Raw genomic sequence first — 23,040 nt, forward strand, 5'->3', positions numbered from 1 at the left:
CAAATGTAAAGTTATATTTATTTGACTGATACAATAAATGTTATATTAGCATTGTATAAACAATTATTTATTAAAATTTAGTACATTTTCTATCAGTGTAATAATAATTAAAATAGCAATAATTAAAATAACAAATATTTCTTTCAAAAATATGAATCCATTTGCAAGAGTCTCGCGACATTCAACACAATTGACTGACACATTTTGCATGTGTGCCTGCATAATTAATTATTACGTTGACAATAAGATTAAAATAAATTATATTTCTGGCTCTACAAATCATAAAATGAAAGAAAGAAAAAAGTGCGTTAATTATTGTGTTTAATTTGAATATATGGACTTTATCATATATAGGACGATCTTAATTATTTCAAATATTTGATATTGTGATTGTACCTATTTGATTTCCAAAGATCAATAAGCACTGAAGAGAACCCAAACTGAGGACCAATTTTTGTACACATACCTGTATTATATAGTTTGTATATATAATAATTACTGATTAATTCAGACAATAATTCATGCACTATTTACTGCTCATATAAATTTTTTCTACCCTATCCATACTAACTGGTATTGAAAAAATTATAAACAAAGAACTATAATAATAAAAAAGACTATGTTATAAAATTGAGCTCTACTGTGAATTGCATCGATCTTGTTTTACCTCATCCTTTATTTTTATTAAGTATTTCGTTATATATAACTGTTACACGAAAAATTGTTTAGTTACTTATTAATTCCCAAGAAGCTTAAGTCGCGAGAAGTTCTTTTAATTGCTTATAACTTAATGCGTAGTCATTAATGTTTCTCGGTAATAAATAAATTATTTAAATATCTACCAATTGATAAAAAGAATTTCTAAATTCAACTTTGCAAAATGATTAATATCAAAATTACAGCGCGTTCTTCAAAAAATTAAAAGTACCATTCTCTCTATTGACGTTTAAACGCGCGCATGCGATTCAATTAAAAAGTACAGTTCTCTTAAAACACTTGAATTACACGTGTCTTCCTAATTCGCTTGTATAAGCTACTATAAGCTTTATGACTGAAGATTAATATCTTTTCATTATTATAAGAAGCACAAACTTAAGAGCCATATTTTAAAAAAATTATAAACACCTGGAATATTACATAATATAAATCTCGATTGAAAAATAGATTAATTCATTCGTGAATTGTTTTACAAGATTCATCCGAATGTTCGTCATCAGTGTCCTCCTCGACTGGATCCTCAGTCTCTCGCTCGTTACTTTGATTTCTAGGATCGTTTCGCATATCGATCAACAAACTCTGCCTGCACAATGTCGTGATCGTGCTCATGTTGCCGCCGTCGACGTTTCGGGCACGAATTAATCGCGAAAGCTTTAGCTTCCCGACAATCTTCGCCAACGGGCTCGAGGAGTCGCGGTGTTTCGCAATGGCCCTCGGCAAAGACTCGCATCCACGATCGACCGTGACCAGTCGATCGAACGTGTCGGGATCCACGTTGATCATTCCGGCACTCGCTGATTTCACCAGCGAATCCGCTCGAACGTCGATCTTGTCCTCGCCCAAAGACACGGTTTCATTCTCCACGGTCAACCTCATCGTTTCTGTATCGTTTCTCGCATATCTCGACTCTTGCGAGCTCGAAGCAGTCACTGCGGTCTCGTTCGACCTCGATATTTCTGTTGTCGTCGATGTTCGTCTCCAAGGATCTTCAGGACTGGCGGCAGCTTCCGTTAGTTCCATTACGGAGCGACAGAAAGGACCACCCCGCCGAGACAGAAAGCTTTCCTTGGCTCGTTTTATCCTGGAGGAACGCGATTCCAAACTGCTAACCACGCAGGATTCTGCTGTCGTCGTTCGCCCTTCTCTTTTCGCCGCGGCATCTGAAAGTATCCTGAGCTTGTGCATCAAGTCCGATGGTACCGCGTCGCATCTAAAGTGATTCTCGTCTTGCTGCTTCGCTTCGTCCTGTTTTCGACCGAATTTCATCTCCTCTTGCCACTCCTCTTCTCGCTTCTGGCTGCGGTTTCTTTTCCCGTCGCATTTTCCCTCGAATTGCACTTCACTACACTTGACTTTATCGCGTTTTCTATAGTCGTGTGTCTGATTGTATTTAAACTCACCCTGCATTTGGCATGCACCTTGATTGTGTTCGAGCATTGTTATTTTTGACTTTTCTAGTTGCTCAGAAATTCCCGATACAGAAGTATTCCCGATCGAGCATGCGTTCATTGTCGCGAACTCTGTGTCTGACTGATAAATTTCTTCTTGATCCTCATCAATGAATGGTGGCTCTTTATTACTTAGTTCTTTGTTTAGTCTCTTATTACCCATGTTATTCTCCTGGTACGGTGAATTTTTCTCTTGGGTTGTTCTTGCATTTCCTGCCTTGCTTCCTGAGCTTCTTCTGGACCCGGCTTCGGAGGGAATCTCACTCTCCTTCGACGTAGAACGCAGTGGCCACGGCAGCGATAATGATACGCGCAGTAGAGCGTCTGGTCGGCCCAATTTTGGCGACGCTGATCTCGACTTGCTCTTGGATTTTGACGAATGTGGAAGCCGACTATCGACGGAGCTATCGCTCTGTTTTCTCGAGGACGATCGATCTTCTGACGTTCGACGGAACGGGCCGAAGATCATGCGCTTTGTTTTCACGAAGACATTTCTGGTAGAAGAGCCATCCTTCTTGACACATTCGACTTGATGATCGCAAATCATCTTTTTGTTAACAGCCGCGATGTCGTTCCGACGATTTGCACTTCCGAAATGATCTCGAATTCTTTCTGTAGATTTCGTTCCGCTTTCCGTGCACGCCGTAGGAACAATTATCTTATTCAAAGTACCCTCGTTGATCAGAATTCTTTCCAAATTGCGCGTCTCATTGTTCCTAGAGACTGTCATAGGAATAGTCTGAATGGTCGAATTGCTAAAGAGATTTCTCGGAGTTTCTAAGAGATTGGATTTTTTAATTTCTGGTAATCTCAATGATGAAGAAATATCTTTTATGCAGTTGCCTCTGTCATCAGATAGAGAGCTGTAAATTTCGTGATAGTCGACTGGCTCGTACAAGCGATTATCCATTGTATTGCCGCACGTGTCGGTTTTAAACGTGAGAATTTCATAATGCCGATCCGCATCGGTCTGCAACTCGGATGAATCGCAACTCTCATAATGTGCTGAAGCCTCGCTTTCGCTATTAACGCCATTGCATTTCGATGTATCTTTGATATCATCTACGAGAAAACAATTTTTTTGGAATTTTTGTGAGAGAAAAAGATATAAAAAAAAATGTTTTGATTGTACAATTTCAGTTAAAAAGACGTATGAACGAAGAAACTAAAGAAGCCAAATTTAAAAAAACTTTTTTTTAAGTATTGAAAGTACTATTGCTCAATGCTTTTTAATCCATATAAATTTTAATTGATTACTATCTCTCAGTTTTAAGTAAATAACTTTTAAAAGAGTAATTGGATCCAAATAAATTTTTGCATTTATTTCTTAGAATTGTATTGGTGTATCTAAAATATTTAATTTAACTCGTAATGTTACTTTCTTATTAAATTAGTAAATAATTACAAAACACGATTTTATATAAGAATAAAGACGTACAAAAAAATCAATGAGAGAATTGTGCTTAAATTTTACATAGATGTAATATTTTAGAACAATAAGTTATTTTTATATTTTTGATAATGCCTTGAGTTTTATGACACGTGTATCCTTAATGCAAAACTTAAAAATTACAAAATTGAAGAAGAATATGGACTTGCCTGAATTTGAATTCAATAATTTTAGTGGAGTTTCCTTGGAATCGGGGCAAACTGAAGATGGTATCGTTTTTGTTAATTGATAAGCGCAAAATTCTGCGCTGAGAATCGTGTCTCCTCGTTTGATGTTCTCATCATCTTTGTCATCTTGGAGATTCTTCGCATCGCTCCTCCGCTTATTGTTCAATGATTCATCTGCTAGATCCTCGAGCTTCTTCTTACACGTCTCATCCATCCCCTTGCACGTACGCGGTGGGTCCTGGTTGTACCGACAGGACTCTAATTTCAATTGCGTTATAATAAAACTTACTTTTCCAAAAAGTTTACTTCGACGCAGTGACTGGAATGTCTTGCGAATCTTGAGCAATAAGCAACTTTATTCGTAAACAGGCAATTAATTCTTTTATTCATGCTTTGCGTAAAAATGATTAAAGTTAGATAAACGTGCAAAATAAAAACATTAAAGTAAGTATAAGTAAAATTAAATTTTAATTTTTAATGTACCATAAATTCTTCCGCATTCGATGTCGTCGATGAGATTTCGAGATTTTTAAATTGAACAGATCCGGCGTTGTCACTTTCTGAAATAGAATATCGGATAATAAGAAGAATAATATATCTTTGGTTTATCTCTAAAACACACAGTACAAGAATAATTAAATACTTAATTTTGTTAAGACAAATTAATATATATATAAAATACTTTACCGAGAAAATCTTCTTTTTTTGTATCATTTTTATTTTCACAGATCGATGTGGAAGGTGATTCGAATACCATCGAATCTCTGAGAACACATCACTGATTTTTTACACGATTGTCGTAGGACGGAAAGAACGATTTTGCTGAAATATCTAAAAATTTAGTCAAATATAGATTTGAAAGTAATTTTATTAGATCATTAAAACTATGTAAAAAATGCCAACATAAGCAATAGTACAAAAATTTAAGTCTACAAAATGCATAATTATTTTGATTTTAACCGAATTACTTTCAGATCTGTATCTTTAAATCTTTTAGAGTAAAAACTCATTCTGAAAAATAAAATCTTACTCTTAAAGATTGAAAATTAAGTCACTTTTTTTAAAGACTTAATTTTTATTCTTTAAAATAAGACTTTATTTCAAAAATTTAGAGAGATAAATTTAACTAAATTTTTAAATACACTTCAGCAAAACCACTTTTTCCGTGTAATAACTTTTTGAGAAAATTGATTCGAAGTTTACCTATTCGCTTCATCGCCCGATTCATCCCAAATATCTCGATTCCATCCAATCGAACGGTCGGATTTTACGGAATCGCCAGAATCTGGAATCGAGCGTCGTGTTTTCTCGGTCCATCCTGTAGAATCATCGTCTTCCCTGCTTTCTTTGCACCAGCTCGACTCCCAGTTCGACTTGTCGTCATCCAACGATGTTCTTCGGCACCAATCCTCGGATACCGGAAAGTACTCTGGACTCGGACTGTTCTCGCTCGAGCAAGTTTGCGGACCGATCTTCCCAATATTCCAACGTTCGCAGTCTTCATCGTCCTCGGTCTTGACCAAGAACACCGGAGAAGGCTCGTGACTTGATGTAACTGTGCCAAGAGGAACGGCGATGCTGGTGGTTTCGCTGGCTGCGACGGAGTACACTGGCGTTTGATGAGGTTGTACTCCTGCCAAGGGACTGGCGGTTTCCTCGATAACGTCCTCGATGTCGACAATCATCGCCTCTGGCTCGGAATCCTCTACCGCTATATCTTCCGGATCTTTGATCCTCTGTGAGTTATCTGAGACAAATGGATGCAATAAATTATTAGTAACTGATAGAAAATTAAATATGACAGCAGATATAATTTGGATAAAATGAATAAAGAGAAGAGTAATATTTTATAAAATTACTATTATAATACTAACATATACTATACTGTAATTAATTAAGAATATAAAACTATACTTTTGAAAATTAAATCAATTAATTAATGTAAAAGCTTAGGTAGTAAATTGACATTAAAATGACGGCGAGGAATAATAATAAAAAATTAAAATAACTTTATTTTAATTTTTAATAATCAAATTTTGTAATAAAAAATTATTTTATTTTTTGGGACATCAAAATAAAATTATTTTAACTTTTTCTTGACTTCCCGTGTGTTTTAACATGTAAATGTTAAAACATTAAAAACGTTAAAGACAGATCATTAGTATAACTAGTGTACTTACTAGAGACCGGTAAGACATCTATTCGATTATCGTCTTCGAGTTTATCAGCAGAAGTAAGAGATTGGAGACTCGTGGAGCGACGTAATGTGAACGATTCGTCGCGAAGGCTGCCTTCGAAGACACTACCATCGGATTTAGATCGCTTCAGAGTCCAGTGGAATGCATGATTCTTATCTGCATAATTACGGAATAACAATATTTTATTTCAAATTATCAAGTGTTTTTTCAAAATTTCTTAATTTCATTTTTCGTACTTGGCTCTGTTAATGCAACTTCGTCCGAATCTTGAGCGAACGGCGTGTAGCCCGGTCCCAAAAGGCGAAACGTGGAAGATCTCGGGGATATCCCGCGGTATTTCTCCCAGTCGTACAGCTTCCTCGTAAATTCTCGAGATATACCCTCGAAACGGTAAGAGCCGACGGATGTGCGAATCAACACTTCGTTACCACAGTTTACGCCTCGAGACGCAGCCATGAATCTTGAATCAACCGTAAAATTGACTCAGTAATTCGCAAAGCGCGATTAACTTCTATTATTTTATTTAATAGAGGTATTACAGTAAAGAAGTGATCTATTACATTATTTCGAAAAATTTAGAAATGATGTCTTTCAAGAAAAATGTTTCATGGCAATTTCGGCAAACAAAATTTGAGGCTTAATAGATTCCGCACTGATTATAGAAATTGAGTTCTGATAATGAATTAATTTTTACACATACATATAATAATACATAGCTTATAATATAATGAAAAGGATATAAAATTCAATAATAGATCATTTTTGAGTTATTGGCATCAAAAATATAAAACTGAATACCGATGAAAACATACTATAAAAGTCAAGCTGGATGCTTCTAATATATAATTTCATATGAATTTATATACTACGTATGTAGATTAAATGCGCGTCGAAATTTTTTCAAACTCACAACGCAAACAATTTTGATGCTCGTATCATCTTGGATCTTAAAAAATATAAAATTTATGATGTTCATTATCGAGCCTTAACATTTTTTGTTCATCACATTATGGATTATAAAACATATTATATGTAAAAATTATTTTATTTCACTAGAACTCAATATTCTAAATAAATAGTATTTTGTCATATTTTACAATTTTGTTTTTAGAACTTAAAAAACGTGATATCTCTCAGATATTCTTTACACAGTTCGTGTACAACTTTACAAACTTTCGTACCTCGAATCAGCATCAAAGCAATCGTTCAGTTGCCTCGCATCGCTCTCTCGAAGTTCCTTCTTGGTCCTCTGCCCAAATAGCAGAAGCAACTTTTCCAAAGCAAGAAACTCCGTTTCATCAATGTCAGACGCAACACGATTTGTCGTCGGTGATTTCGGTCTCTCGCCACTTCGACATGAGGCCTCGCTCATCCTCCTCCACGTCTCCATCCTCTTGATAAAATCCTCGCAAAGATATTGCTTTCCATCACTGCCGAAGCTCCCCGCGCTGCCGATACTCGCGCAGCTTCCGCGCGAGCCGGTCGAGTTCTGATTCTTCTATCGTGCGTAAAAGGTCGATAAAATATTTAGAAATATTACAAATGAAAAAAGCATGTAGATTGTATCAATCCTAATGCAAAAGAGATTTTTTAGATGCGCAAAGTTTTTTCGATAAAAAATCGTTTCTAATCTTTTATTTTAATTAGAAATTTATGATAATGACCATATTAAAGACTACAGATCAAAATTGAAATTAAATTTGAATTTGACTAATTAAAGCAAAGTTTAGTTTTAGTAAAGTGAAGTTTAACTCTTCATTAAACCACGTAGTAAAAAAAAGTAATAAAAATAATAAAGAAATAATAAATTATAATAAATAAATATTAATTTGTAATAAATTTTATTATTTTCTTGTTTTACCTAAATCTGCTCATTTTTTGGTCATATTCACTTTACTATATTAATTTCTTTTTCTTTTGGTTGATTATAAATTCAATTTCAATTTCATTCTCAATTACTAATCTCTGATATGGACACAATAAAAAGGATTTCGCTATTTGGGAACAAATCGTCTTAAATTGTACAAGATTACAGCTTTAATCCGGCAACCCTCTCTTTTCTCAGAACACTTGTTATTTTTCGCACAAGTGTTCGCGAGATCAACGTACGCCGTAACATCTGGGCTCGGGTTTCGACGAAGAAGAGCGCCAGAGCTGCCAGTCGGTCAACCGTCGACGGCTGACGCGTTGCTGCTCGATAGCCGCGCTGGACCGGCGACCTTTCTTCGCTCGTTTCCAGTCTTGCAGTTTTTTCCTAAACTCGGGCGCGAGACGCTCTTCGTTCAACGGCAGGCCATTGCGAATGTTCTGAGGGCCCTTTAATCGCTCCCACTCGATTAGCTTCCGGTGAAACTCGGCACCGAACTTCTCCCGCAGCGCCTGATAATCCCTGCGCGCTTCCCGATAGTGGTTGCCGTTGTTGTTGGTACCTGCAACGGTTTTACCGAGATCCTCGACGCTTTCGCTAAGGCTGCGAGCTCGGCGCGTATCTGCGTTTACAACGAATACATTTTATGCAGCGACGAGAAGCGCATAATAAACATGCGAAAGAGTTAAGAGAGAATCTTCGCGAGTACTTCTTTCGAGTAGATTAGTCGTGTTTCTCAAGCGGAGTTTAAAGCCAGAGATAGAACAGCTTATAGAAGCTTGATGACAAACATTCATTTAAAAAAGACAGCGATATCCATTCGATCATAATTAAATTAAAGCTGTTCCCGTGAGATGCACTTAATAGCAATAATAATTGAAGTACAGTACAGTAAAGTGACTTGTAACTTTAACGACAGTATCGTTACATTGTCATCGTGCTATATTTTTATCATATATGTATATATAATTATTTATTTGCTACAATATAATTTGAAAATTATATTTTTAATTGCTTAATTCTTAATTAATTGTATTAAATATACTTTAACATATTTTTTAAATTAAATTAAAAACTTGTGTCTTTTGTTTGTTATATGTACACACAACCGATACAACAATTACAATTTTTATTTCGTTTTGACATTAGCAACATGTGACACGTGTGATGTAATTGGCATGTTGTCAAAAAATTTTCAAGTGTGCTGTCAAATTCTAAATAATGTTACGAGAAATTCATTGCCTGTTTTTGACTTTAGTAAGAAAATGTCACAAAACGACAAGTTTATCGAGTCTGAAAATAAAACTCATTTAACCTTTGAACAACAAAAAAGGCTGGAACAATGTTCTCCATCATTTGTACAAATCTGCTGTCAAAAATTGTTTTCCAAATCAAAGCCTAAAGTAAATCTCAAATTGCCTAAATGTTTAATTAAACACTTTCTCTCAAATTTTTTAACAAAAATGTGCGAATAGGTTAAATGCAAATTTTGAAAATTTTATTGGTTATATGAATCCTTTAATAATTTCCATAAAATATTTTTGTATCATTAAAAAAAATTTAACCGATTCTTAAATCTCCTCTCTCTCAATATAAGAGGCGACCATTTGAATATTGGATTATTTAACAAAATGTTTTGTAAAAGTGAAACCCGCTAATTCTAAGAAAATTATCTCAGAATACCTAACGTACTATATATAATAATATTATTCCTTATTAATGTAATTTTATAAAACATAATAAATTTTAGTGCAAAACAATTACGACCAGTGACGAGTATTTAAAGGTACGAAAATCTCTAAAGCTTCATACTAAGGATCTAATCAAATTCGTGGAGAATGAATCGCAATTGATTTCGGACGACATAAAGAGTCGTTTGAATAGCAATAGAGCCGCTCGTACGACTCAATCAGAGAGTCTCTTTAAAAAGACGACGGAAAAATTGGACGAATTGATGAAATTAGACGTTTCTTACGGCAGCTGGATGCGACAGAAGACGTTGCTACTCAATGATGAGATAAAACGATCTTTTGACGCTGTGGAACGAGCGATCGGTCCAAATGAAAAGCGTATAGCGTCTATGTTAAAGAAATTGCGAAGCGACGTGTCGATCTGCATTGAAAGCGCGGAGAGAAATCTCGCCATGTGTCGCAAACACTATCTTCCTCTCGATCTCACGAAATGCACGAAGGAACAGTCAGACGAAGCGACAAAAATGTTCGATCGGATGAAGGAGGAAGCACGTCGTAAGTTCAAAGAGATCGCCGAGTTTCGCGAAACAATTCTGAGAGCACATGAGATGACGACGCAGGAAGCGATAGAGATAAATAATAAAAAAACAACGGATTTATTGAGGTACCTAGAAAAATGTATCGTCCAGCTGAAGAATTCGAAAAAGTAGTGCAAAAAACGTGTAACTGAGAAATAATAAGTAAGTATAATATAAGCGCAAGCTATATTAAACGGATTCTAAAAGTGTAATTCTAGAATTGATGATTGAGACTAAATAATTGATTTTCAATTATCAAATCTTAATTATCAGTTAATAATTAATTTTATTTCAATAATTAATGATTAATTTCAATCAATAAATAATTTTTAATTAATCATTTAGTTAATCAAGCAATCTCAAAATTGCGAATAATTCGGAGAAGTCAGCCTCAAAGTTCTGTTTCAAACTTCAGAAATAAATGCGTAACAGAGCCGTTTATCTTCGCGCGCCTTTGTGATTGGATATACGTACATAATGTTTCTTTTAAATGAAGATTTATGGCAGAAAAGTGCGAAAAACTTGACGAGAATCAGTCGTAAACCTACTGGACGTGGAAATGGAATTCTAAAATTATATAGGGACCGAAAGTTTTAGATTTTTGGAAAAGATTTAATTCAAGAATATATATGTATTACAAATTAAGTTTTCTGTATTAATATTCAGTAAACATCAATTAATAGTAACACACACATAGCAAAAAATTATAACAACGTTATAATTTTTTGTTGTACCAACGTTGTGCCAGTAAATTTTGCTCTACTAGAATAATAATAATATAATATATTAATATTATAATTTCGAACTCAACAATATAAATGTAATACAACACAAGTCACATATAAGAGTTACATTGTTAAGTAAAAATAATAACATAGTTATGTACAATAATAAGCTGTTACGTGTGTTGTATTACATTTATATTGTTGATTTCGGGAAATTATAATATCTATATATATGTGTGTTTGTATAAGTTACTATTATTCTAGTAGCACAATTTATTGACACAACATTGGCCCAATATATCCCCCTCAATGCATGCCAATATTTAATCAATGTCTTGCCAGTATAAATTATGTTACTCACACGGTTAGTATTTACCCGATAGCTTCTTCGCGATTAATACAATTTCTAATATTATTAGCACACAGAGATTAATGTTAGCTCAGAGTTCGCAAACTGTATATTGGTTTAAAGACGCGTTCTCTGGAAAGCTTCGCTAAATTCTCACCATCGTTCATAAACGATTGCGCCGCGACCACTCTAATCGGGCTTGGAGGAACGCTGAAAGTGGCATTTGTCAGAAAAGCACGTCTGACCTTGTTCCATTTCGAATCTTGCTGTTGTATCTTTGGCGCTGGCGTTACCGCTTCCTCGATCGTCGAATACTGGAAGCAAACATCACATTCTACGTGTCACGGCAACACGACGACCGCGACAACCGTCTGGCAAGAGAAAGCATCGCCGCGGAATTTGGAGGAAACGGGTTATTTACAGCGTTATTTTCTAAGAAGACGTGTATTTCGTTCAAATACCGCAAGCGATACATCCCCAAACGTAGAAGATAGAAGGGAATAATTCCGTTTCAGTTTCGGCAAACGTTATACGAAACTTTTACTTGACGCGACGATTAAGTCTATATTTAAGAGTGATAAGCAAATATGAAAATACGGAACTGTAAACATTATAATTTTGTGCAAATCGTTCCAACCTGTCGTTTGAATTCCCTTAGGCTTAAAATGTCTTGCCGCATCCTGGGGCGTTGCGGCGAGCTCCCACCGGAATCCTGTGCGCTCGACGGAAGCGGAGATATCGATTCCGGTGAGGACAAACTTCTGATTTCCTCCTCGTTTGATGGTATCGTGATCGTCAGAGTCGGTGTCGGCCGCTTCGGCGACACCTCCGGATCTTTCCCGCTTCCGCTTGCAGCATACATTATTGTCGCATCCGCATCCGATATAATGCGAATCAGTGGTTTACCGCGATTAACCTGATTAAGGGAACATAACAATTTCGAAGTAACAATAAAATTTGAATTCCTCTCATCCTTTCCCTTGGAACAAAACATACATTTATGAATTCCGCAGTGATCAATGCCCATTTATCATACAATACGTATAATATATTCATCAAAAATAAATTATTATTTTTAATGAAAGTATCGAAAACTTCTATTAGATATCAAAGGAGGATATCAACCCGATCTCTTGAATTATAATAATAATTTGTTATTTTTAAGTTTTATGAGTGTCAAGATGTAAATAATTTTCTTCTTCTTTTCTCTAAATGTGGGTATAATTTAATATCATAAATTTAATGATATGTACTCGGAAAAAGAAGAAACAGACTCACGGAAAGAATGTTTGGCTGAGAAGTACTTAAAAATTTAAATAGATCTAGATCTGAAAATAATTTTGTTGGAGACCATCAAAATAATTATATAGAACGTTTATATAAGCTTGCTAGTCGGTTGTCCCAAAATCTCATCTACAGATGTTATATGAGTGCGATTTAAGCTAGGGGACTGTCTTAAAAAAATTCGCCTTAAAATGGAACCGTCTGTCTGTTAACGGATACGTTCGCGATGCGGTGATCAAAGAAATTCAACGGGCGCGGTCGTGCGCGCATGTTGCCGTGGATATTTTTAAGTCGGCACTTGTATGTACACCGCCACTCGTGTCGCGGAAAAGGAATTTCGCGGGACGTTCTTATCGAATTGCTACTCTCGTGTCGCGAATCACCGCTGAATGAACGACGCGACAATTCGGTATGGCAACAAAACACATTGTGGTATGTATATATATATGTAGTTCAGCACGTAGAATAAAAATTACATTTGCTGCAATTAATTTTCTTATCTTAATATTACCTAATTACCTCAGGAGATTCTATGGAATCGGCGCTCTCCGTGACGGAAGTGTCGCGATCGAGCGATCGATTGTACCGATCTGAATCTTCCTTTTTTCTATCATCCTTCACGAAAGGCGATTGTCGGTCCGGATAGTTCACGATATTTTTGCGCGAATCTAAAAAAACGTACCATTATTGTTATTAACAGAATATTCGTCTTCTATAATATTTTATATAAAGACTCAAAATTACTGATTTATTATATTATTTATCATATAGAGAGATCATAATTTAATGAAAAAAGAGGAGAAATATACTCCTGTTACTGCATCATATTTTTAATACATTAATTATTGAATATATTTAATAAAATATCAAGTTTAAGATCGAATCTGCTCTTTTAATATTAATACCTTTATTTATTCATCACATTATTTTAAATTGTGACGTCAGAAATGAGAAAATACACAATTTAAAGATGCTTATACAAATATATATTTTAATAAAAATATTTTTCAAGAAAACAATATTTGTAATTGATAGAATAAAGTTAAAAATATGCTAAAAATTACCTTCTTATTTCGGGGAGAAATTAAAATAATATATCAAAATAAATATTATTTTAATATCTCTATAATATATCATCAATTTAATTGACATTTTATTATAGCTGTAAACATAGATTATTTCGTTTTTTATTATGCATAATTTATTATCACATATATAATTATTTAATAATTAACAAAACAAATAGAAATTTTGCAATATTTCTTTCAGTTTTATTGATTATGTTGTTTTATTGGCTGCGTTTAACAAAGAAAGCAGCTTTGTAACTGCTGTCAGATTCTTTAATATGATTGGTAGTTTAGAGTGAGAAACTAAAAGCGAGATCAATCATATTACAAAATTTTACAGTTACAAAGCATTTCTTTCTGGTAGACGCAGCTATTAAAATATATTTTTATATTAACATATTTTGCGAGGATATTTTTATTTTGTTTTCTCACTTTTGACATCACAATGTAGTAGTGAATGAATAAGAGCCTTAAATACTTTGATAATCCTCTATTAAGAAAAAAATTTGCTTATACCTAATCAGAAACTTTTATATATATATATATACATATAAAATCAATTTACAATTTTGGAGCTTGGTCCGCGAAGACCCTTCATTTTAAAATGACTTCGATAATAGTTTCGAAATTTCTATCCTAAACCAAATTGCCTCTGAATTAATGAATGTATAATGCAGCATCTACTTTAGAGGACGCTTTGTGAAAACGGTAGATGCATATTCTCACCGTCGAATACATCGTCATTGGACGACGAAGCGGACGATACTCTGCCGATCGGCGTAGATGGGCTGGAGACTTCACTGGTGCAGGGCGACAGCGCCGATCCGGTGCTCCAGCTTCCGGCGATGTTCGCATCTGGAATTCGGAGATACCTCGTTGTCGGTGTTGACGATGTAGTCGTTGGTGGGTCCGATTCCGCGATGTCCGCGAGATCGTTCGTACACGCACGCTCCCATTTGAAGGCCGCCTTCACCCTGGTCCACTTACTGACTTTCGGGCCGCTGTTGCGACCCGCGTTCCTCGCAGGACTTTTGTCCACCTCACCTATCTGCTCGACCAGACGCGATCCGAGATTTTGCTCGGTCAGCGCGAGAGATCGGCTTCGCTGTCTCGATAAAGCGGATGATCGTACGCTCGAACGTTCGTTCCTTCTCGGAGTCGATGACACGGCATCTCGGCTATTCGACAGCATCGCGTCCAACAGCGATTCCGCGAAGCCGGTATCTTCGTCGACGAAATCATGATGCAACTCCTCACCGTTCGCCAGAGCGATCTCCAGCCGCCGATTAGCATTTCGTTGAACCTTCGCGCGTTCCAGACCCCGCACGCGCCGGAAGTACTCGGAGCTGCGAGTACGCAGCTCCAGGATCTGCTCCGTCAGCGTGCACAGTCGGTCCAGGTGTTCGAACGCCTCCTCGGTGAAGAGGGTCGCGTCGCCACCCATCGCCGAGGTCGCCGAGTTTGGCGTGGTGTCGTAATCGAACGAGTGACCCTCGAACGACGACGCGCCGAGCTCGCCGAGATAAGCCGCGAGATCCTCCTCTTCCTCCTCGGGCCCGCGAGACGTCACCTCCGAGGGATGATCTCGTACGAGGGCAACCGGCGGGCACTGCGGATCCGGGGGTGGGGTCGGAAGTCGACCCTCCTCGGGCTTGTCCTTGACCCTGCCAGCTCCCCTTTGATCTCGCGAGCGGCTCGGGCCCGACCTGTCGAACTTCCTCTCGGCTTCGAACGCGCCGGATTCCTCGGCCGGGCGGGCATTATCCTTCGCCATTGAATAGATTGCTGAGCGAAGACGCAAAATCTAAATATTCCGCAGAACGCGATGGGTAGTATCTAACGAATGACAATCATAGAAATTTAACGACGCTGTCATCTTTTATGTGGTTTTACCGAAACAGCGCTGTAACGCGTCACGCGGTTATTCTATCCATAAAATTCGAATAACATGAATTCGTGCTGAATATCTTTTCAGGTCTAAATGTCTTTATTCTTTAAATATTTGTTCAAATCTGTTTTTTATTTCGTTGCTTCAGTAAACGAAAGCTGTAATATCGAAATACTTCTTGAAATTGTTATGCGCTCATAAAGATTGTTTTTTTTATTTTGTCATTATTATGCGTATCGAGCTTCTTTGATTAGAAAAATTTGATTACGTATTCTTTTATACTGCTGGTATATTTCGTTTACTTTGATTTACCCGAAGAGGCCCGAATACCTTCGTCCAAATGTTTGTACTATAATAAATGTTCGTTGTCAGATTTGTTTCTGTACGCTCCGGCAGACGGAAATGCGATCTATAAATTGATGGTACAAGCGAAGTGTTGATTCCTCCCGTAAACATCCGATCGTATAAATATTATGGGAAGCGAACGCGCGGTAATGGGTCCGAATGCACTAACGTCGCTTCTCCAACGCGCTTTTTCTTCTCGCTATGAGAGCTAGAAAAGCACAAAAAGTACAAAGAAGAAGCATCAATTCCTTTCTTTATTTATGTGCCACTGAGACTCTCCACCACAATTTACGTTTCCCGTAGTCTTTATATGATTGCTTCATCGAATTGCTTCATGGATTTCTTTTTATCCGATCGAACGTGAGTGTTTCGTGGTTTAATGTATTCAAAAATTTAATATATCAAAAAGTTCATTAAATTTCACTACAGCATGTAACATTTGCTGCATTAACATTAAATCGCCTGTTTAAATATCTATTTATATTGATTTAAAAAGCACCTTTGCTTTACGCGACGCATGATTTCTTTGTTACACTCCGTCCAAAAATTTCCTCAAGTCTTTATCCGAACACAAAGAAGAGAATGACGTTACGTATCCTCCAATCGTCCGCTCCGTTTTTAAAATGCTTAAAAATTATCAAATTTTATCTCTAAAAATTTATTTCATCATAGAATAATTTTTTTTTTTTTCAAGAAATATAATTAATACGAACTAAGAATATCTACTTTTTATCACCCACGGACACCAATGATATTGAAAGACTCGACGGAGCTTCGATTAATTGGCTGCGATTACATCCACGTGAGAACAACGCCTTCCTTGCTTTTTATTATTTTTTTTCATTCGATCACCGACTGAAATTCGCAGATTCACGTTCCCGGCGCACTCTCGATCGTTTTGTCCTCGCGGCGGCCTCCGAAGCGACGGGAATTCGCTCGCGCGACCTCGCGAGGTCGCCTCTTCGCTGCGAGAGCGAGAAGCTCGTCGGACGCCGCGCGTTTCGAGACTTCGGCGATAGCGCGCCGAATTATTTTCGGTGACGAGCATTCGCCGTGTGTATTTACGGCGGATGCGTGTGTGTGTATTGGGTACACGTACGAGTTGCAAAGGCGTCGCGACGCCGAGACGAGAGTCTCGCGTCGGGAGGCGCGGGCATGCGCGACTGCTCGCGTGCGAGAGCGTTCTTCCTGTTCCCTTCGAAAATAGACGGGAAGGCGGCGCGGCGGCGGGAAGACGCGACCGTACGGTCCTTATTTATAAGCGCCGCGGAATGACGTTACCGATCATAAAGCTCGCCGTGCTACTTTCGCCGCGCGATGGAGGACCCTGCGGAGAGTCTCGCAATAGCTAACAATTGTGGATCTATTAAGAAAATGTAGAATAAGATCTGACAGACAGGTAGTAATCCTCCGAAGTTGACGTAAAAAATCTGTAACATAGTTATTGCACTGAAAAAAATCATTTGGTTGAAAAAGAGTTTAATCAGAAAATTTTCTAATTAAATCTACTAAAATTCTAGTTGAACTTGAGATAACTAGATTTCTCATTGATATAATCAGAATCTTTTGGTTTGTCCATTTTTAAACAAATATTATATTATTCTCAGTGTGACGTTAGATCTAATTCCCAATTTCTTCACCTCTAGGTAACCTTTATCCAGGATATATCTCCCAGAATACAATGAAGATATATTTCCTGATTAAAGTTATCTGGAAGTGAAAAAATTTGGCATTTGAGATTTAGACTTATTTAATTTATATAATATTAATTAGTATGGAAATAAACGAAATTTCTGATTATTACAATAATATATTTTAGAATGTAACCAGAATAATTAGGTGGTATCGGTTAATGATGTAGTAATAATACTGAAGTATCTAATCATTACTATAAGAGAAAAAGAATATGTTTAAATGACTATTAATAATCATTACATTTTAATAATTTAAATTTATAGATACAATATAAAGAAATTTGACTTATTAAATGTTTAAAAAAAAGTTTATAATTGTATGTGAGTGGATTCAATAACGTCAGCTCCGGAGGATTGAACTGATAATTCTAACTCGAAGATAATTGCAATTTAAAAAATTCAATGTTAATGGATATTGGCAAAGAAAAGACGTAAAATCAAATTGTAATCGTGAAAAAAATACAATCGTTTCCTTCGTAGATATTCTTCTTTTATATATTCTTGGAAGTACGTAGTTATTCCTTCATCGGTAATCTGGTTAAATCAGGTACGAATAGTAGCATCACGATCGCCGCACCTGCAAGAGATGTTTAATATTTAGTTTAATACAGCAAGTATCACAAACGATCGTTTCTTCGTACCTATTAGGCTGGCCGACGCGACGATTATACTTAGAAGACAGGTCGTCCTCATATAGAACTGCAACACGAAAAGCGTCAAATAGGGAAGTATCTTCGTCAGGCCCATCACTGTACCTCTGGAAATTGGTACCAGAAACTACGAGTTTTATACCGTCGCGTCCGCAAACATTTGATTCCCAAAAATGCGTCTGACGGTCTAAGATTAGCTGAACGTGCAGCCGTTCTGTTTTGCGCGACCTACCTCAGAGCGGTGGGATAATTTTCCAGCAGTAAAACGCACGTCGTCGTGCGCCCGATAGCGTAAGCGGCCAGGAAAATCGACGACAGAGTTACACGAATTGCGTGGTGCAACCGAAAAATAAGCACGAGCGAAGCCAGACCACCCGCCAGTCCCGAAAATACTAAAAGCAATCAGAGAAGAGATCCTTTTATACAGTGTTCCGAAATTTACGAATCAGAATATTGCAATATAAGAAAAATTTCAAAAAATTAAGTATATACATATAATAAAGTTGTTTGTAAATTTTTATTTTAAGCAATAGTTTGTGAGATAATAAGAGTTTAAATATGATTATCCAATTGTGGACTACTTTTGAACGCCGAAGTGCTCGCTTACTAATATTACATGCGCGATTTACGGACAGATAGCTGTCTAAATGTAATCTATAATTGGTTATATATAGTATTTAAATTCTTATATTCCAAAAACTGCTGCTTGAAATAAAAAAATTCACGCAATATTTTTTTATTTAATTTTTCGTAAATTTTCTTACTGTAGTATTTTGACTTGGTAATTCGGGACACCATGTACGTACACTAAATATATTAACACTCTGGAGCTGACGTCAAAATCTATGAAGCAGTTATTAATACTGGGTCTAATATGAGACCCAATTAATTCATGTTAAAAGACACTAGTTAATTTTAGGAATCAAGATGACATAATTTATATATAAAAAATGCATATATGAATATTAAATTTATTTAAATAACAATATATTTAAATTAGAATGTAATAAAAAGCATACAATTGATTGACAGAATTAAGAACTACTCATAACTTGAGATTATTTGTAACGTGGTTATCGTTATCGTTACATTTTTCTGCTATGACTCTATGTATATAGGTCATGATAACATCATTACATTTTTACGAATTCAGTTGTTATCTTTATCATTACTTTAATCTCCTATTATCTTTGTATCTATTGATCACATTATTTTTATTGCAACGTATTGTAACGTGTTTCTTTTTAAAATTAGTAACGAGTGATGTAACGCGTTATTTTATATAAAGTCATATTTTTAATTCTGCTGATTAGGTTTAATAGATCCATCATCGGCTCCGGAGAATTAAAATGATATCGTCACAATTATAAAAAGATTTTAAGTCAACTGATAATTTGAGAACTGTAAATTCTCTTTCAGACAAAGAATGTAGAATTTTGAGAGCCAATTAAATAATGCATTTCAATTGAATTATGATCGGCGATTCTCGGCGACCGTTTAAGGTGCTTACTTAAATACGGCCGTCTGCCAACGACATCGATTCCAACGATAAGCAACGTCTCTCCTAGCACGTAGCCTAGTGATACCAGCAATAGCAGTTCGAAACGAGCTTCATTCACCTTATCGCAGTTTTGCAAAAAATCCAATACCATGTTCTGGACGTCGATGTTACATGTGCCGCTTACGACGTAGTGTTCTTTCATTTCCTGAAGAACGTGCGTGTTCCACAAAGCGAGCCAAACGAATCTTAAATATCGTTCTCGTGATTCTTCTTGCAATCAAAGTATGCAAGAGACAAATATCTTACAGAGAAACGTCTTTTATTACCCGGGAAAATGCAGAAGACACGCTAATATTCCGCACAATGTCATACGTTTATACGGAGACTTGTGTATTCTGTTGATCCGTTCCCAGGTTTTCGTGAAGTATCTTTGAATACTGCCAGCTTCATCCTCGTCGTCAGGACGCACGCAGTCTTCTAAATTCCTGATCTGGATCGTGGAAAACAATTCCGAAGAAATAAATAAGTCATCAACAAATATATAATATAAAAAGCCTTTTATAAAATAGATATATTATTTATCTTGAATTAACTCTGTTGAATATGTATTACTGGAATTATTTAGAATAGAGTCCGATCGGAATTATTCCGTTTTTTCTGGAAAATAGAAATCTATAAAATAATTGAATAATTTCAATCGCGTAATTCATTCCAAATAATTCTATAATACATTTCCTGGCCTGTTAAAAAAAATTTACTATTATATCTTTTGGGTCAACATTTTGGGAAAACTAGATCTAAACAGATAAAAAAAAGCAACATTAAAATATTTATTTTTTGTCTAACTAAAAATAAATAATTTTTAATAAATGTGTATATTAATTTCTTATCTTTATCTATATTGTTTTCTATATTTACTATATCCATGCTACCATTTCATTTCTTTCGACAACTGAGCTTAAAGAATCATCCGTTCAGAACTTAAGCGATAGCAAATGAAGAAATGGACTAAGAAATAATAAGATATTTTCGACAAAGCGCGTTGAGATGCCATACCGGGTAGGTATCGGCGTGTTTCAAATTATTAATGGCGTACATCTGTTGGAGCACCGCGAGTGCTTGTCTCGGCCGTCGACGGAGCAACAAATACCGAGGACTCGGTGGTAGGAGACCTGAGGTGCAAGCGATCACCAAACTCGGTGTACCGCAGATAATAGCGAATACTCGCCAGGAACTAGGCCGGAATTGTTTGCCCAGCATACGTATAATGGATGGCATTATGGACCAGGAAACACCTTTCCGAATAAAGGAATCTCTGAGATTTTTCGACATAATTTTTATTAATTAATTCGTTAATTGATCTATAATTAAATCATCTAATTTCCTTATCTCTCATTAATGTTAAATTAATGTAATAAATGAAAAAATAAGATTACTTTTAAAAGTCATTGTAGTTTTTAAATAAATAGATTTAAATAAATAAAGTAAAAAAGAGATTTACGTTTATAAATCACTAATTCAGTAACCACAAGTTTTTTTTTATATTCCTTGAGATCATTTTAACGCGTTCAAAATTTTAATATTAGGGGTATAAAATATTTAATAAAGACTAAATTAAGAATTAAATTAAAATTCATTAATAATTAAAGGTAATATTCAACAAATTTAACGTAAACTAAGAAATTATTTGTAAAATAAATATATCCAGTTACCTATGGCTGATAAATAGCCGACTACCCAAAACATGTCGATTACTGCTAAACAAGTCCCTCTTTTTCTCATCGGTAGGCATTCGACGAGATAAATTCTCAGAACGATATTATTTCCAGCTATTCTATAAACATAAACTCTATGTCAATGACTATATAATTGTCATTCTATTAATAAATACGCACTTTCATTATCATGCAATTACGAATGCATTAATCTGCATATATTGTGATATTCCTGCAAGCGACAGTAAACCGCACAAGTAACGATAAAGATAATACCTCCTTTTTCATTAAATTTGGAAATTAAAAAAATGTACAATACTTTTAGATATCTTACTAATTAGCAAAACGTATCTCACAAATGCAAATTAATCATTAGATATTATATAATGTCAGTTATATAACGTGTCTCGTTGTAATCAAGTTTTGTTTAGAAATATTATGTAATTGATATATAAAATATTATAATAAACAATTTTCTCGAAATAATTGTGACAAATTTTATTTTTCGCTTCTTTGCATATAAAAAATGTAAGTCGTAATTTATGTCATTGTATAAGCAATGACATAAAGAATTGTAAATATGAATTATGTGCCAACATGAAAAGTAAATACAGAGTTTAAAAATATTTTTTTAATTCATAAATCATCGAGTATTTTTTTATCACTTTAACGTCATCGTAAGATTTTCCAAATTGTACAGTTTTTATTATAAAAGGATAGGAACTTACCCCATTCCCAACATAAACACCGACAAATTTATAAAAAAATTAACTTGAGCGAAGGAAAGAGAAGCCGAGGCACAAAATATGATGCCCATAGTAATCGGGATCATTTTTTTACGGCCTGCAACGTCTGATATAGTTCCAAACAGAAAAGCACCCACTGCCATTCCTACTGATCAATATTTAATAAAACGATATATTAATATTTTTATAACTGAAAATCTTTATGATAAATTTTACATAAACGAGAAATATAAATTATATATGTTTTTTAACATTTCCCGTTTTTTTATTAGATAATTAATTCAATAAAATTATTTAATTCAAATTAAATTGCTAATTCATTATAAAATTCGTAAGATAATAATTTTTGATATCATATACCAAAATTGGAAGTAGCGATGGGCATTATGGCGTGATCTCTGTTGAGCTTTAAATCGCACGCTATCAGCGGTGCCACAATGGGAACAGTCAGAGAAGTGTTTGCTTCCGCAAGCGATAGTAAACCGCACAAAGTGACGATGAAGTAATGCCAGGTACCCCATCCTTCATTAAATTTGCAAATTAAAAGTGTACTTTTAGTTATTTTTCTAATTAGCAAAACACACACACACACACACGTATTCCACAAATTAGATATTGCGTAATGTCAAAGTAACATGTCGTGTTAGACAGGTTTTGTAACTGATGTGACAAAATAAACAATTTTTCCCCGAAAAAAATGCAAATTATCAAATTGTTCGCTCCTTACCTGCTTCAGCTATTGCAGTTTCGTAATCGTCACTCATGAAGATATAGTGCCTATCTTATCACAATAGAGTAAAAAATTCGCTGAAGAATAGGTTATTAAATCAAATGTCGAACATAAAATGAAGTTTTCTGCAGTTTAGCAGTTCGACTCTCGCATATTTTTACATTTTAAGCTGCGCTCGAAAACACTACTCCAGTTCCTCCGAGATGTTGTTTACAGAGTGTTCTGTAAAC

At 35.5% G+C, this 23,040-nt stretch overlaps 2 protein-coding genes across 2 annotated transcripts; one reads left to right on the top strand and one right to left on the bottom strand.

Moving 5' to 3' along the window:
- Positions 1–1,104: 1,104 nt before the first annotated feature.
- On the bottom strand, positions 1,105–22,223 carry LOC108778663 (uncharacterized). Its single transcript, XM_018545898.1, has 20 exons — positions 22,063–22,223; positions 21,332–21,453; positions 20,676–20,914; positions 19,946–20,109; positions 19,629–19,864; positions 18,351–18,510; positions 18,020–18,045; positions 14,268–15,326; positions 12,994–13,142; positions 11,828–12,106; positions 11,348–11,504; positions 8,090–8,409; positions 7,162–7,478; positions 6,211–6,440; positions 5,963–6,139; positions 4,986–5,529; positions 4,470–4,546; positions 4,266–4,342; positions 3,765–4,020; positions 1,105–3,227 (listed from the first exon to the last, which is right to left on the bottom strand). Exons 1-20 carry the CDS (start codon positions 22,221–22,223, stop codon positions 1,171–1,173), a joined length of 6,807 nt encoding a protein of 2,268 aa, XP_018401400.1. The 3' UTR covers positions 1,105–1,170.
- Positions 9,000–10,698, top strand: LOC108778686 (uncharacterized). Its single transcript, XM_018545925.1, has 3 exons — positions 9,000–9,250; positions 9,598–10,278; positions 10,462–10,698. The coding sequence occupies exons 1-2, from the start codon at positions 9,026–9,028 to the stop codon at positions 10,246–10,248; spliced, it is 876 nt and encodes a 291-aa protein (XP_018401427.1). The 5' UTR covers positions 9,000–9,025; the 3' UTR covers positions 10,249–10,278; positions 10,462–10,698.
- Positions 22,224–23,040: the final 817 nt, after the last annotated feature.

The sequence above is a fragment of the Cyphomyrmex costatus genome, unplaced genomic scaffold (assembly GCF_001594065.2).
Source record: "Cyphomyrmex costatus isolate MS0001 unplaced genomic scaffold, Ccosl1.0 scaffold506, whole genome shotgun sequence".
NCBI classification, from domain to species: Eukaryota; Metazoa; Arthropoda; class Insecta; order Hymenoptera; family Formicidae; genus Cyphomyrmex; species Cyphomyrmex costatus.

What these genes read in the sequence shown, in the direction of transcription:
- LOC108778686 (XM_018545925.1), top strand. Translation starts at nt 9,026, where the DNA reads ATGTTGTCAAAAAATTTTCAAGTGTGCTGTCAAATTCTAAATAATGTT. An exon ending in TTTCCAAATCAAAGCCTAAA is followed by an intron (nt 9,251 to 9,597) that starts GTAAATCTCAAA and finishes AATAAATTTTAG; the next exon opens with TGCAAAACAATTACGACCAG.
- LOC108778663 (XM_018545898.1), bottom strand. Translation starts at nt 22,223, where the DNA reads ATGGCAGTGGGTGCTTTTCTGTTTGGAACTATATCAGACGTTGCAGGC. An exon ending in TGGCAGACGGCCGTATTTAA is followed by an intron (nt 18,511 to 19,628) that starts GTAAGCACCTTA and finishes GATTGCTTTTAG; the next exon opens with TATTTTCGGGACTGGCGGGT. An exon ending in TGCTTTGATGCTGATTCGAG is followed by an intron (nt 6,441 to 7,161) that starts GTACGAAAGTTT and finishes GGTTGATTCAAG; the next exon opens with ATTCATGGCTGCGTCTCGAG.